The following is a 17,033-nucleotide window of genomic DNA, read 5'->3' as shown; positions in this document are numbered from 1 at the left end:
GGTTTTCACATTTTTTTAGTACTTTTAAGAAAATCTGATAAAACCATTATTTTCGGAATTATGCTCAGAAAATTATCTTCAGAATTGAGAAAGATCAAATTGAAAAATGGAAACAGAGAGAAAATCGCCTAAAACAGTCATTCAGAGATATACACAGCAATATGGTTTTCACATTTTTTTAGTATTTTTAAGAAAAATCTAATAAAACCATTATTTTCGGAAGGCTATGCTCAGAAAATTAGAACCAGAACAGCAAAAAGCAAAAGGAGGGTTACTACTAGCAGCCATTAATGGCGAAGATACCTGAAATTCCTTCTAAAAACCCATAGAGACCTGAGAATCGCCCAGAAATCAAACATGGCGCCCAACAAGAAGACCACACTACAGCAGAAAATAAAGATGAAATGCCTAGTATTCATTGAAATCAGAAAGCCGTTTCCAGAAGTTCGAAAAAACCTTCAGAATGTGGCATGTTCATGGTGGCCTGAGTGTTTGTTTTCGAAGCTCGAAATGCCCTTCATTCTCGCTCGAACCCTCATGGCTCCTACTTCACGGCAAAGTTTGCCAAGGGTAATGAAGACATCAAAAAGGCCACGCCCAGAAAATACAGAGAAAATACAGGAAAATCTCCACGGCGGCTCCCCAAAATGTGCCCAGAATCGGCAAAGGTGAGGAAAAGAGACACGCTAGCAGCCTTAATAATGGAGATCTGCAGGAAAACATCACAAATGCCCTTCATTTCGGCCTCCAAACCCTCATGGTGGCCACCCTAAGTTCCACCAAAAGGGAGATGAAAATATCAAATGAAAGGAAATGAGGTTTTTAGGGTTGAATTTCCCTAAGTATGCATCAATATTGCATTGGCTTTTTTTCATTTTTTCCTTTGTTTTTATTTCTTCTTGTCTTCCTCGCAAATGGCCTCGTGGAAATGTCTTGGGGGCCCTTTTATAAATGCCTTTGTAAAACTTATTAAGCTTATTTTTATCATTTAATATGTCTCTTTTTTTAAAAAAAAAGGTGATAATATATAAGCTTAATAGTTTTAATAAAGTGATAAAATTTTTAAGCAAAAAGTCTACAAATATAAAAATGAAATAAAATTATTTAATAAAGTGATATTTTTAGTAAATCACTTTATCAAATATGTTATTTTATTTTATTTGTATATTAAGTCAAAAAAAATTTGAATAAATAAAATAATGAAGTTATTTATTAAAGTGACCTATTAATTTATCACTTTATTAAATAATTCTCTTATTTTAATGAATGGAGTGATTAAAATATTTCTTAAAATGATATTAATAGGTCATTTTATTAAATCTATTTCTTATTTCATTTATTAATTCTTGATTTAATATACAAGTAGAATAAAATGAATATTTGATAAAGTGTTCACTTTATTAGATATTTATTTTCATTTATTGATAAAGTCGGAGATATTTTTTTGCATTTATGAAGGCTTGTAGGCCTGTCAGGGATATTTCAAAGTCATTTATGATGCATTTAAGGGGTTTTATGGTTGCAGAATGGGTGGCTTGACTTTTTGGCTCAAGTACTTTCCCTTTCAGACATGTTTGGGGCCAAAAAAGTGGCTTTTTTGAGTCTGCTCGACCTAAGAAGAGGAGGTGGAGTCTTTTTGACTGCCTTGGAAACAAGCATATATAGTAGAAGCCTTCATTTTTGTTCGGCTTCTTCTTCATTCATCTTTTTAGGAGACTGTAATTTCTGAGTTCTCTCTGCAGGAAGGAATGTTTTTGTAACACATTTTCAGGAATTATAAAGCTTGGTGATACCTTTTTTGGCAGGGATAATAGCTTGGCTTACCTCTCTATTTCTCATCTTTTCTGTTATTGTGTCTTTAGTGTTAGTCAATTCTTTGTGGTTGGCCTTTTGCCCCCCTTAAAATTGCACTTTCTGCTGATGTCTTATAAAGAAATACATATGTTCTTGCAGGTCATAAGCTGTGTTTTTAGTAATTATCAGTCTTAGGTTGTGAAAGGAGTTTTTCCTCTTAGGACTTTGATTATCCAACCTTCTTATGAAGTATTGATGCAAAGATCATGGGTTGTTGGTTAGTGTAAAAGAACTTTATTATCACTGTTATACTGTGTATCTTTTTGCTTAGTTGAATTTCAACATATCATCTAGTGCAATCACCTTAGATTTAGATTTCAGTTTTACATGTTCTCCTCCTTACTCTTTTCCCTGAAGAAACTATTCGTTTAGGTGCAGAATTCGAAAAGAACCAGCTTACGCAGAATTCGAAAAGAACCAGCTTACTCTGGAGGTTCACTCCAATTTTTAGGCAACCCACAGGCCTAGGAGGGTTCCCATGTGTCACAAGCCTGTTGAGTTGATAGCTTAGCAAACAAGGGTGCAGGTTCAAGTGATAACATGTATATCATTGAGCTAGTATGCAGACCTGTTGACGTGTATTTTGTACACTATCAAACACAGAATAAAATACCCAAGGGTACCTTATCCTCTCTTGAGTAAAGCCTCTGAATGCTGAAAATATCGCAAAAAGGATCAATCAAGGTGACTTCAAGGTTCTTCGTTGTAGGATCTCTACGTGTGGATAAGCACCAGTGGTCGTTGTAAATGTTGTTTCTTCAAGGGGTCTTACGCACTTTGAAAGCTGGTCCGTGTTGATCTCACTCGACTGCAGGAACAGGATTTTCCTAACACTAACAAATTCTCAAAAAAGATCAAACGATAGGGTTTTCAAGAGATGAATTCTAATCTAATCCTAAGAATAACTCAATGTAGGCTAGACTTGGTAAGATTCTACCAATTTCAATTTTGCCAAGGAATTACAACTTTACTGGAATTGATGCGATCTTCTAAGGTGATTAGTGATTTTCAAATCATCAAGGATTATAGATACTATCATAAAGATACATATCAATATTTCAATGATAATTGAATGTTCAAGCAATCTCAATATCTCTAGTTGACCACACAAGCCGTCCTTACAATCAGTAAGAAGCTAGTGGTTTGGATACGAATCTCACCAAAGATTAAGCACAACACTTAGTCCTTCAAACTTAAATACTATTTCGACTGAGAATGATTCAAGAAGATAAACAACCATGAAGATAGCCACAAGTATTGCAATAAAACACCATAACTTCAATATTTTATTGATCTCAAAGCCAAATGGACAACAATTGTTCAAAATTCTTTCTTCACTACTCAATCTTGCTACACTAACTTTCCCTCTAAGCTCTTCTAATTTCTAATATCTTCTTCTAATTTCTCATCTAATCATATGACAAAATGAAAATGAGTGACGGTATATATAGCATCCTCAATTAGAATGAATGGCCTAGATTGAAAGAAGATCAACGGCTGAGATTTTGAAACCTAAACCCTATTTAGGATTTGTTACAAAAAGTTCCCCTTTTAGATGAACATTATTAAATGCATAGCCAAATATTTAATTGGCACAAAAGTCGAGGAAACATAGACCAATGATAATTAAGATGCCACATCATCCTATAACATGTTAGTGAACATCTTTCTTAGCATATCCAACGAATCTTGACACAATTCCTTCAATCTCAGCAGTAGGAATCTCAGGAAGATTCTTCATTCATTCCTCCAAGTGAACAACCTGATCGAAGGCAGTGAGAAGAGCTGCTTCCCATCCAGGTTCGAGTTCTTTGATCTTCTCAATCAGGATAATGGTAGTGAACATCAGGTCTTATTGCTCATCTGTGATGACATTTTCCTCTTTGCAAAAGATGACCTTGATTCTCTCTTCCAACTTTTGGATGTCCACATCTGTCTCAATCTCAATCCGTCGGCCAAGGATGGTACACAATACTTCAAACACTTTATCCTGAATTGGATGGATGAGACCTTCAACTTGATTGCATTTGGTGCTGATGTCTTCAAAAAGGACCTCTTTCATCTGGAGCAGAGCTGACCACTGTAGTAGGTTATGAGTTCCTCCATCCATTACCCTTTCTTGTGCAAGAATCCGTCTCGGTGTTTGTCTTATTACTTGCAAGACAGGAATGATAACATCTCTAGTGCGAGCAAAGGCGGTTTCAGTTATCATTAGATTATGAATAATCTCAAGGACCTGGATAGCTCGATGAATTGTCTTCATCATTCTTGTTGCAAATTCAACGACTACCGTGTGGGATTTATCAATCCAGGAACTCATAAGTTGAACCAAGCTTTTGACCCTTTCTGCTTTGCCAACTAATTCAAGAGGAAGTGCTTGCACAAGAGATACTGTTGGATCCTGACGTCTCAAGGGCTGATTGAAATGACTAAAGTAGCCTCTCCAAGCACCGACTTCTCTCTCAAGCCTCCTATTCTTTTCCACTTCTTCCTTGAGTTTGTCCTTAAGTGCTTCGAACGAATCGGTTGCCTCATCCATTGCCTGTTCAGTAGTGAGTGGACCAAGCTCAAATGTTTCTACGTCATACTCATCTGCAAGAATTTCACCTTCATACTTGTCCACCACTGGTGTAGCTATTTGCAATTTCATGATCCTGCTTCATCTCTTATCACCTTGGACATCCTGGTGGCCTTCTTCTTTGTCGTTATCTATTGAGAATTTCCTATAAGACTCTCCAAATCAATTACATTTTCTTCTTCTTCAATCACAATTACCCTTGTCAATCTCTCTTTCAACCAATCCGGGATAGCGGATCTTGTTTATCTAACTTGTATTTCCTTCGGCAGTGGTTCATCTTCTCGGAGAGGAGATGTCACTTCATCATCATTTCCCTGATCTTCCTGTAGCTCATCAACTTCGGGAGATTGACTTGATGAATGCTGAGGTGTCTATCGCTTGTCTGGCTTATCATTTTGTACCATGGATTCCATAGATTCATCCACCTGAGGTACCGTCTTCTCTTGACCTTCAGCTTGACTTGCCTTCTTTCCATGTCGAGAAGATGTGCTTGATGGGCGATCTCGATTGGCCTCTTGCTTCTTCTTCGAGGATTCTCTCTTCTCAGGTCTTTCTTTTCTCTTTGCGCCTCTAGGATGAGAAGTGTCTTCACTCACGCTTGCTTCTCCTTCTTCTGGCCTTGCCTCCAAAGTAAAAGTCATTGGTACGTTCTGCTCTCTCAACTTCTGATGTTGTACATCCACCCATCTACGAGTACATGATAAAACCGGAGCCATTAAAGCTCTCAAGTCAAAAATCTCAAGCTCGCTCCAATCTATCTTCACTCTTTTATCTTCTTTGTCATAGGACGAGTGGAGGTATTTGCCATTGTCCTGGGCTTGATCAGCTACTCTGTAAACCTTGCATTTCCTAATGAAATCTAAAGGCAATCTGGAATGCATCTTCCTTTTAACCTCTAAATCACCTAAGAGATTCATCCATAAGTCTTCCACCTGAAACTCATGTTCGTACTTCCTAGCAACTGTCTCCTCCATATAGCCATACGGATCAAAATTCTCCCGCGGGGCAAAGAAGGTGAATGAATACAAGGCTAATTCCTTCTCTGCATCCTCTGAAGCTTGAGTATTAGGACATACCTCAACTGAATTGCCCAATATGATAGGTACGGGAACTCCATTTTCATGCTTGTATCTGGATACCTTTGCACAAGCTGCCAACTGTCTGGTTACCTCAAGTAACACTATTCTGTCTGTCGAATATCTCGGCAACATGTAGGGAGGTGAAGGACACCCATGAACTCTGATGTATGTAAACTTTTGAAACTGGATGAACCATGCACCATACCTCTTCACGAGCTCTTGTGCATCCAAAGATAGTCGATTGTGAATCCCACCTTGCAATATCCTAGTGATGTTCATTGTGAAGGTATCATTGACTAACTTGTAGTCACTTCCAGGTGGATGATGTAGATGAACATAAGAGTCACAAACTCTCACTTCTCCTGGTCCTCTTCCAATCACTCCTCTGTGAGGTACCCATGCATACTCGAAACTCCTGCTTAAGGCATATATAACATATGAGCTCATGTGGAACGACTTTGTAGGTCTTAGCCTTCTCAACCGTACATCCAGACTATTGCTAATAATTCAGGCCCAATGAATCATTCCTTTTCCTTGGACTATCACCTGAATGAAGAAGAACATCCACTTTTCGAAGTAGAACACTTGGGGAGCCCCTGTAACTCAGTTGAGCATAGTCATCAAATCTCCGTACTCCTCCTGGAAGTCGATCCTATGTGGTGTGTTGGGAATCTTGTTCAAGCGAGGACGAATTTTGAGCAACCAATTCTTGTTGATGAGGTTCAAACAGGTGTCAGGATCATCTTCATACATTGACTTGCCTCCTAAACTTTTGTAAATCATATCTTTATGCTCTGGAAGATGAAGAGCCTCACTTATAGCCTCCTCTGAAAGGTAAGCTAAGTGTTCCAGTCCTTGGATACGATCGATCTTGATTGTGAGTCATAATGGCGGGCACACTCGATCATTAGCTCATGACACTTGACTGCTCGAGGGAAACCTGCCGCCTTGATGATGCCACTTTCAATTATCTTCTTCGCAACAGGCGATGGCTTGCCAATGTGGGGGACCTCTCGAAACTTCTTCACATTGAAGTTTCCCAAGTTGGTATCTCCGATATTACTCCATTTGGACACGATCCTGGTCTCCAATTCGTCGTTCTTTTGACCTTCTCTGATGAGAGTCGGGCGACTAGTAGATGCTCCTGCCTTTGGAGTCGCCATCTTGACACCTACACAACATTTCACAATTAGTAATCTATCTTCAAGTGTAGAAATTAAGACTCAAAAGTAAGATTTAAGATATTAATTTAGGAAACTTCAAGATAAATCTTGAGTTATCATATCCTAATTAACTATGCAATATTTAGATTTTTCAAAACAAATGTTTAAAATTCAAATCTTCAACAATGGTGTTAAGATGATTTCGCCATACCTCCTCTTGAGTATTAAACTCTAAGAAATGATGCAAAAATAGATGAATTTCGCTAGGCAAAGTGTAGATCAAAGCCTTCTCTTGAATGAATTGCGCCTCCTCTAGTTTGGAAAAGAATAAACTCCACCTCCTAGTCTTCAACACTTGAAATAAATTCGCTCCAAGCAAACCAGATTTCACACCTCCAATTAGCTCTCCAATTTCGCACTTAAGGCAATGATTGAATGATTTGAAATGTGAAAAAAAACTCCTCCAATATATAGAGCGCTCACCCCTTTGATCCCTCTAGGCCGACATGGCAAAATGGAGGTTAAAAATAAATAAAATTCCAAAAAAGGGTGGCCGACTTGGCAAAATAAATCAAAATAGTGCCTTGAGCGCTTTATATTTAATTTTAATTTAATAAAAATTAATTTTAAATGCCTTCAAAATAAAAGTTCGATTTTCTAAGGCTTAAAATCAATTTATTAAATGCCAAAATGCCTTTAATTTAATGCTAATTTAATTTTAATTTTCCAAATGCCTCAAAATTAGCAATTTTGGTGATCTAATGCAAATTGGAGAATGTTAAATTTTAAAACAAGGCTTGATTAAACTCCATAATATTTTCGCCCTGGACCCTCTCTGAGGGTAAGGAGCGATTTTTGAATTTTACCCTTGAATACTTCGCATCTTGACTTGAAAATCTCCTGCAGGGTAAATTGATATCCAGTTAACGTGTTGCACTTCAAATTTGGCATTTTGTGTCAGGAAAATAGGTGGAAATGTCAATTTCGCTCTAGACCCTCTCTGAGGGTCAGGAGAGATTTTCCATTTTCTAGCTAAAATCCACCTCAACTTGATTGTTCACCCTTCAATGTCACTCCCAAAATCCATTTCCTTGCACTATAGAGTTAATTCATCCACAATTTTGGAAGAAAAAATGTCCTTAAAGGCAATTTCGCTCTGGGTCTTCCCTGAGGGTCAGGAGGGATTTTTCATTTTTTGCTTAAATTTAGCATTTTCTCATCAAGACACTTTCTCACCAAGCTAGATCACGTTCAGGCCTCCAAAATAAGCAAGAAAATTACCCTTCCAAAATTTTTGCCCTGGACCCTCTCTGAGGGTCAGTGGCGATTTTTGCAAAATTAGTCTTGATTCTTCATCATTTTTTATTGAGATTTTATTCATCACTTGGCAATGTTCTTCCTTTATCCATCTCATCCAAACTCGCTTTGTTGTTGAAAGGTAAAATGAAGATTTTCAACAATTTCGCTCTAGGCCCTCTCTGAGGGTCAGGAGCGATTTTTCATTTTCTAACAAAAATCATCAAGTTTCAAAGGCTAAACATCATTCATCATGCTTTTGGAGGTCTCTTTGCCTTACCCTATCCTTGCCTTGGCACAATTTTGAGGAAAACATGCAATTTTTGTGATTTTCGCCCTCGACCCTCAGGAAGGGTCAGGAGCGACTTTTTGGTTTTAGGCATATTTCTCCATCCTTAGGACTCCATATTGCTTCTAAGGCATAAAACATCATGTCCTCTTCCTATCCACACAAGATTTTGTCTCAATTCCTAAAACAAAGGAGAGAATCCTGAAAAATCGCCATGGGCCCTCTCTGAGGGTCAGGAGTGATTTTTGCAATTACCTTCAAAATACTAACTCTCAACAATCTCTTTTCACTTCAAGGCAATTTAAACATCATTTTGAGCTTATGTCTAGACTTGTCTTTTCTCAAACTTGGATGAAAAGTTCCTATATTAGGTTTTTCGCCTTGGGCCCTCTCTGAGGATCAGAAGCGATTTTTCATTTTTGGCCTGATTGCCTCTTTGTTGATCATCCAAATTATATTCAACGGGTAAAACATGCTTTCCCTCATCCCTTCCAATCATAAAAATCATTTTGATCTTGCAACGATAGCGCACTTTTGAAAATCTCGCTCTGGACCCTCAGCAAGGGTCAGGAGCGATTTTTGCTACCTGGACCAAAATGCTCCAATTTTCATCTCGAAATTTCTTTGCCAAGGAAGATGTCGCCTTGCTTAATGCTATGAATAAGTTCTCATGTCCAAGAAAGGTCAAAAAATGTGCACATAAAGAAAATCGCTCTGGACCCTCTCTGAGGGTCAGGAGCAATTTTACCTTTCCTGGGCAAAAATCCTTCATCTCATCCTCCTTAATTGAGTCTGGATACCTTATCATGCTCACTTCATCCTCCACCATGCCTTTGACATCTCAAAATCGACCAAATAAGGCTAGCAATGACCCCTATAAGATTTTTAGCTCTAAGCCCTCTCTGAGGGTCAGGAGCGATTTTTTTGTTTTCAACAAGGTCCTTCATTATTTCAAGTCAAAACTTCTTCAAGTGGATGAAGAAAGTCATTTATTTTCCATTCATGATCAAAACTTGGTCTCTTTCCATTGCAAAATGAAGGAAATCAAAATCTCGCCTTGGGCCCTCTCTGAGGGTCAAGAGCGATTTTTCCCTTTTCGACCAAAAATCATCACTTTTCCTACGTTCAAAACTTCAATCGCCTTCAGTGACGTTCAATCGTCCTTCCGGGAGACCCTACACAAAACACATTAGAAAAAGTCAGTGACAAATATGACTTAAACAATATTTTCGCCCTGGACCCTCACCAAGGGTCAGGAGTGATTTTACCTTTTTAGGCCAAAGTGCTTCAAACTTAAGTCTCAAATCACTTCACAAGGCAAAATCAGGTCATTTTCAAGGCCAGGAACCAGTTAGCAAGTCCATCAAAAATAAGAAATTGCACTTAGGATAAAATTCGCCCTGGGCCCTCAGCAAGGGTCAGGAGCGATTTCTCTCTTTTAGGCATCATCTCACTTCAAAAAATGGATCAAAACTTACCCAGGCAGCAACACAATTTCTCCTTCAAAAAATGCTAATACTTAGTCAAAATTGGATTTCTCCCTAAAAACTCTGACTAGACCTAACCTAAGACCTATTTGGCTCCCCTGAAAGGCTTACCTTATTTCAATCATCTCAATTCTTCGGGAGGACACTTAACAATTCTTCAAAATTTGACTGGACTCGGCCTGAATAACATCCAAAAGAACCCCTAAGGTTTAGCCCTAGCCCAGGCAGACAACTCACTCACTCAAAACCCTAAAACAGAGAGAAGAACAACCAAACTTAAAGCAAAAAACGAAGCGAAAAAGAGGGGGTCCCCATTCTAATGGGGCGATGTGCGAAATGGTCACAACAAGACCCAGTGTGCCTATGAATTGGGATCATAGACAGATTTTCAATGATGATAAGCAAATTATAAATGTTCTGCAAACTGAAGACAATTTCAATAATTTGTATTATGAAGCAAGTAATTCTTCCTCTTCTGAAAAACTCAATGTCACATACATCATCTGAATCAAATGAGGAAATTCTCCAACTGAAGGGGAATAAAATTCCTGAAGGACTGGTTTCGCTTGAGAAGCTTTTCAATTAGCATGATCGCTACACCAAGAAGCAACAACAAGTAAGTTCCAATTCTTCTATGGGATATGATAAGTATAACATCGGATCACAGGATGATCCGAAGTTATACATATCATATCGCCGAATGCCCTTTGGTTTAATTAATGCGGTCTAGATGATCTCACTGTCTTCTCCAAAGATCGTGAGAATCATCTCTTTCATTGGCAAGATGTGCTTGAAAAGTGTCGCGAACACCTGGCATCTCTAAATCCTAAGAAGTCAACTTTTGGGGTTACTAAGGGAAAAATCCTAGGACATGTGTCAAGGAGGGGATCAAGATTGATTCGAAAAGGGTTAAGTCTATTCAGACTATTCCTTTGCCTGACAGTAAAACTGTTGTTCATTCCTTCTTTGGAAAGGTTAACTTTTTGCGAAGATTCATAGCTGATTTTACTAAGAAGACTCATCATATTGTTGATATGATGAAAGGGAAAACTACTTTCCGTTGGAATCCAGAAGGGAAGGTTGCTTCCAATGAAAGTAAGGACGATGTCTCGTGGACCTGTGCTAGTTTCTGCAAACTACACAAAGGACTTCATCATCTAAGTTAAGCTTCTGAACATACTATGTCTGAAATGTTGATGTAGAAAAATTCAGAGGGAATTGAATCTCCCATTGCTTTCATGAGCTATCGTTTGAAGTCTCATGAGCCCAAGTATTCCCAGTTGAAAAGAATGCTTATGCCATGGTGAAAGCGGTAAAGTATTTCAGGTTTTATAATATGAATTCTCACCTCGGTCCTAGTTTTTGACACATCAGTTAAGTATATTTTAACTCAAAAAGATTTTCGTACAAAAAGAGGCATTTGGATTGCCAAAATCCAAGAATATGATTTTGAAATCAAGCCTACCAAACTTGTTCGTGGAAAGGGGCTTTGTCAGCTCATTGCTGAAAATGATTCAGACAAGCGAGAACAAGATGTTCCAAAAGATCTTCCCGGGATATTATTTGTTAGTAAGACTGATGAATGGTACTCATAGATAGTCTATTTTCTGACATATGGTGAATGTCCAGCGCATTTGTCATTCAAGGAAAAACGGAATATAAAGCTCAAGGTTGCAAACATCGTCCTTTGGGACAGTGGTCTGTACAAGTGAGCTATTGATGGTACTTTCCTTCGTTGTGTTGACAAGGCACAACAAGTCAGATTATTGGAATCATTCCATAATTTGGAGTGTCGTGGGCATATCTAAGCATCCATCATTGCTCACAAGATTTTGAGGGCCAAATATTCTCGACCGACACTTTTCCAAGATGCTTTCAGATGGGTATGCAAGTGTGTACATTGCCAGCAATTTGTTGGTAAGCGAAAGCTTGCAACATTAGCTCTAAAACGTGTGGTGATCGATGAACCCTTCCAACAGTGGGGAATTGATTTAATTGGTGTTATCAACCCTTCAAGTGTTGTTCACACATATGTCCTCACTGTAACTGATTACTTCACCGAGTGGGTTGACGCTATCCCAGTAAAGCATGCTACTTCAGAAGTGGTATGCGAGTTTCCCAAAGAAAATATAATTTGCAGATTTGGTGTTCCACATACGATTGTGACAGGCAATGCAGCTGTTTTTTCCTCTTATAAGGTAACTCAGTTTTGTTTTGAATACGGTATTACCTTGGCTCATTCTTCTAATTATTTCCCTGAACGTAATGGTCAACTGGAATTGAGTAATAAAAATTTGGTGACTATCATACGCACGCTTGTAGAGGAGAATCAAAGGTCTTGGCATCAGGCTCTTTATAATGCTTTATGGGTTCACAGAATTACACCCAAAAGAGCTATTGTTATGTCGCCATTTCAGCTTCTTTATGGGATTGAGCGTAAAAGTGGTCACTGAAGCAGAGCTTCAGACCTATCATCGACGTAGTGTCCCTTTGACTGACAACTAATTGTAGGCGATTTTTAAATGCATTTGTGCAGTAATCACGATGTCACGGATAGATTTTGACAAAAACAAGATCTTGCAGAGAAAGGTCATCTAGATTAGTCCGACCTCATCATGGGGCGCTCCAACAATTAAGAGTCCTCCCCGAACTTAGATCCTAGAAGTAGAAGGTTACAGAAATCTTGCATTGCACCACAGTTGTCCACAGCACACAAGCTACGTTTTCAAAATTGACAAGGGTCCCAAAACAAACAGGAAACAAACTAAACTAAAACAAGAAAACAGAAAAATAAACTAAAAAAGGAAGAGGGAAAACTACCCTATTATATACAGGGGGAAAGGCTTCAAAAAAACTAAGGCTAGAAATAATACTTGAAAAATTGACCGTTTACAGGCAAGGGGACGTCATCACCTGTTAGGGTCCTGAGTCGGAATGCATTTTCTCCCAAAATTTCAAAAATCTACAAAGGACTGAGCCACAGATTATCAAACTTGCCGTGCTCTCCTTTCCGCTCATGAGCTCTGTCCCAGCAGAGGACGAGGTCAAAAATGTGGAAGGGTTTTACTTTTGCTTTTCTGTCAAACCAACGCTTGACCACTTCTTGGTGTTTAGCAAAATTGTCTATAGCGTTGTCTCTTTTTTCTTCATCAATTGCAGGGTTGGTATTCTCAGTTGTATGGGAAAAATATGGTCGAGACCATATACCAAATGGTATGGTGAAGTTCCGATAGCGGACTTACATCTAGTGCGGTCTGCCCATAGGGCAAATCGAAGTTGAGTGTGCTAATCATTCGGATTCTTGTCCAAAAGTTTCTTCATTACTTGCAGCATGTTTTTGTTAGTGGACTCTGTCGAACCATTACCTTGGTGATAGTAGTTGGATGAAAATTTTAACGTTATCCCAGAATCAAAGGCCCAATTAGAAAATTTTAATGATGCAAATGCAGAACTGTTATCACAAACTAAAGCATGAGGACAACAAAGCATGTAATAATGTTTTCTTCTAAAAATTTAATAACACCATCAACATTGCATTGCTTTAAAGATTGAGCTTCAGACCACCTCGTACAATAATCAAAAGCTGTTAGAATGTACCTGTGTTGCGCAGAGGAAGGCGGGTTGATCATACCTATGAAGTCGAGAGCCCACTGGCCGAATGCTTTTACCTCTATGACTGGCCGGAGTGGCATGGTTGGGGTTCGCTCCTTGGTTGCACCTACTTGGCAAATATGGCAGGTTCGTATGTGTTCATGGGTGTCCCTGAATAAACTAGGCCAATAATAGCCTACCCTGAGGATTTGGTGGGCTGTTGCTAAGCCTGACCCATGACCTGTTCCAAAATTAGTATGGAACTACTCTATGATTTGGCATGCCTCATCTCTATTTACGCACCTTAGGTAGATGCCTTCGTGGTTTCTTCCATACAAGAGAGCACCTTACAACATGAAACGACTGCTCTTCATCCTCGAAGCCCTTTTCTGCACTAGATTGAGGTGTGATGGACATTTTTGATCAAGGAGACAGAATGTTGTGTCATCATACCACTCGTCTGACGAGACTTGTTCAATCAAGTATTGCTGATGTACAATTCCTGAGCATTCAGATGCGAGAGTCTGCGTCAAAGCCTGACCTCATACTAGTTTCATGAGCTGAATTTCAATGTCATACCCTTGGATGATGGTCACCCATTTACCTCTCCTTTCGCCCAGCTCGTTCTGCATCAACAATGTCTTTACTGCAACATCCGACACTATGGCGTGTATCTTACTCCTTAGTATATAATGTCGGAATTTCCTAATTGCTTTGACTAATGCATAAGCTTGCTTCTCAATCTTAAGGTATCTCAACTTGGCTTCCTTCAACGGAGTGCTCATGAATGCTATTGGGCATTCTCCCTCTTCCTCCTTTCTCTTAGTTAAAATTGCAGCACAAGTGTGTTCAGAAGCGAAAGAATACATGTAGAATGGCCTTAGGTAGTCTGGGCTTACCAAAACTGGTGCCTGGACAATAGCTTGTTTGATTTCTTCAAACGCCCTTTTGGTTACTAGGGTCGACCTATCTTAGCGTCTTTCTTGAGCATGTCATTGAGCAAGCGAACTATTTCAGCAAATCCAGTTATAAATTTTCTAACAAAATTTATCTTCCCGAAGTATGACTTAAGTTCCTTTTTGCTTGCGGGGAGATTGATTTGCAATATGGCTTTGATTCTATCAGGATCGATTGAGATCCCCTTTTTTGAAATAACATGACCGAGAAGCTTACCTTCGGTCACGCCAAACATACACTTCTTGGGATTTAGAGATATCTCGAACTGGCGATAGCACTAAAAAACTTTTAGCAAATCATTCACATGGTCTTCTGTTTGCTTGGAAAAAACTGTCAAGTCATCCATATAGATAATGATGCACCGGCCTACAAGGTCCTTAAAGGCGATGTCCATGGCACGCTGAAATGTGGCTCCTGCATTCATCAAACCAAAAGGCATCCTTCCATAAGCAAACACTCTCCACTTTGTGGTGAATGCGATATTTAGCCGATCTTCATACTCGACCATTACCTGGTTGTACCTGGAATATCCGTCTAGAAAAGACATCATCTGGGATCCATTGACCATCTGCAGGACTTCATCAAGTGAAGGTAGCGGGTAGTTATCATTCTCTGATGCTCTGTTCAAATTGCAGAAGTCGACACAATCTGATTTCATCGGTCTTTCTCCTCACGGGAACTAAGTTAGCGACCCAAGTAGAATGTCGTACTGGAAAGATGATGCGAGCAGCCAGTAACTTTTTTACTTCTTGATAGATCAAAGGCTCAACGAGGGCATTTACTGGCCACTGTCTTTGTCTGAAAGGTTTTGAGTCGGGCTTCAAGGGTATAGTATGAGTTATTAGTTAAGTATCATAAGCCTTAAGATCCTCATACCCCCAAGCGCTGATATCTAGGATTTCTCTCATGTTCTTGAGGATTGCATCTCTTTCTTGACATGTACATACTTTACCAATCAGCACGTTCTTCTGATTTTCTTGTGTGCCAATGTTGATCTTATCGCAAGCGCCTCCTCCAGAAGTATCTTCCTTACGTTATTTGAGCTGGTCCCAGACGAAGATCCTTTCTAACTTCACCATACCTTTGGGAATGGTGTTTGTCTTGCGATTCAAGACTCCTTTGATATCAATCTCGGCTTCTTGAGGTTCTTCTTCATCTATGATCTGCGCTGCAAACACATCAGAGCTTGTGATGAAATCAATGATGTGCCTATCATCATCAAACACCTGAAAAATTAGTAACATTGTCCGTAATGGACGAGACTGATGTTAACTCCACTGTGAATTTTTTCAAACTTTGCATAGACAGAGGCACAAGTGAACTTGCGGCCTGCGCCAATAAATCAGTAACCTGATTCTGTCATCGGAAGATGGCTTTGATGTTGAAAGCATCAAAACTCTCGATTATATCCCACACCCTGTTGCGATAGACGTTGAGTCTCTTATCATGGCATGTGTATTGTTTTCGAACTTGCCGGACTACCACCTCTTTATCTCCGAAACAGTGTAAGATTTGAGCTCCCTTCTTGATGCCTAGCAGCAAACCATGAATCAAAGATTCATACTCTGCTATGTTGTTAGTACATTGAAACTGTAATTGATAGGAGGCCAAGTAGGTTTCACCGGTAGGATTTATAAGTTCTACCCCTGCTCCAGCTCCTCGCTTGCACTTCGAACCATCAAACCTTAATGTCCAAGACTGATTTAGCCCGATAACCTTACTGGTTGCGTTCATTGGGCTCATCATTTCGTTCTTTTCTTGCTCAGGGGGCCTCTTTTCAGGAGTCTCAGGGAAAGCGGTATCTTCATGCCTAAGAGTATGGGCTTCCAGCACCTCTGAATGTCTCTTCCATACTTGATTTAACGCTATTCTGCATAATGAACATGTCATTTCTGAATGGGCGGCATTGTGAACTCTGCACCAGTCGGGTAAAAGTAAGTTCTTAATAGAACTCTGGCAGTCTAGATGCTACATCTGCTCTGCATACTTGCAGAAAAAGTTTTTAAAACTACCGAACAACTCATTTTCTTCTTGGGATGGCATTATCTTATCATAATTTTCAATAATTCCTTCCAGATTCTGAAAACTTCATTTGTTGAGCCCATGTCAGCCCTGTGAGTGCCCATATCTGATTCCAGAAACAAGGTCTCATTGGCATGGTTGTATTTGGTGATCATCAATTTAAGCTTAGGTTCGGACTCAATCCAGATTTGGTTCGCTACACCCCTCCATGGTAGCCACATATGGGTGAAACTGGAATGAAGCCAGTCGTTAAGCACGCGGGTCCAATCTCGGCTAAGCAACATGCCATATGCTCCTGGGATGTCCACTACCTGAATATCAATATACATCTGGATGCGCAGATCTACTGTCAACTGCATTTGGATATTATTCAACTCGCCCACCACGGTCACTTCAGACTTATCTAGCAGGGTAACTTTTCGATTAGTCTTGGTGAGGGTTAGGCCTAGAGCAGCGCATACAGATAGAGGCATAACATTAGCTGAGGCCTGTGAATCTACGAAACAATTATGCAAGTTCTTACCAAAGATTCTGAGAGTTAATAGGAAAGGTGGGGGTTCTAGCTTTTCAATGAACAAATTGATAGTAGGTTCGTATGGGAGTGTGTCATTATTCATATATTGAGATATCCTTAGCTCTTCCTCGTGCACGCACTCCAAAACCAGTCTCCATGGGCCGATCATTTGAGAGTTCAGGTTGTGCAGCAAAATTCACTGT

The 17,033-nt window shown here is 39.4% G+C and overlaps 1 protein-coding gene across 1 annotated transcript; it reads left to right on the top strand.

Annotated features, from left to right (window-relative positions):
* The first annotated feature begins 357 nt into the window (after positions 1-357).
* On the top strand, positions 358-12,199 carry LOC131077243 (uncharacterized). Its single transcript, XM_058014696.2, has 6 exons — positions 358-668; positions 10,690-10,825; positions 10,949-11,016; positions 11,161-11,331; positions 11,376-11,454; positions 11,654-12,199. Exons 1-6 carry the CDS (start codon positions 358-360, stop codon positions 12,197-12,199), a joined length of 1,311 nt encoding a protein of 436 aa, XP_057870679.2.
* The last annotated feature ends 4,834 nt before the right edge of the window (positions 12,200-17,033 follow it).

The sequence above is a fragment of the Cryptomeria japonica genome, chromosome 8 (genome assembly GCF_030272615.1).
Source record: "Cryptomeria japonica chromosome 8, Sugi_1.0, whole genome shotgun sequence".
Lineage (NCBI taxonomy): Eukaryota > Viridiplantae > Streptophyta > Pinopsida > Cupressales > Cupressaceae > Cryptomeria > Cryptomeria japonica.
Note: the sequence above shows the minus strand (reverse complement) of the source record. Positions and strands in the feature narration are given on the sequence as shown.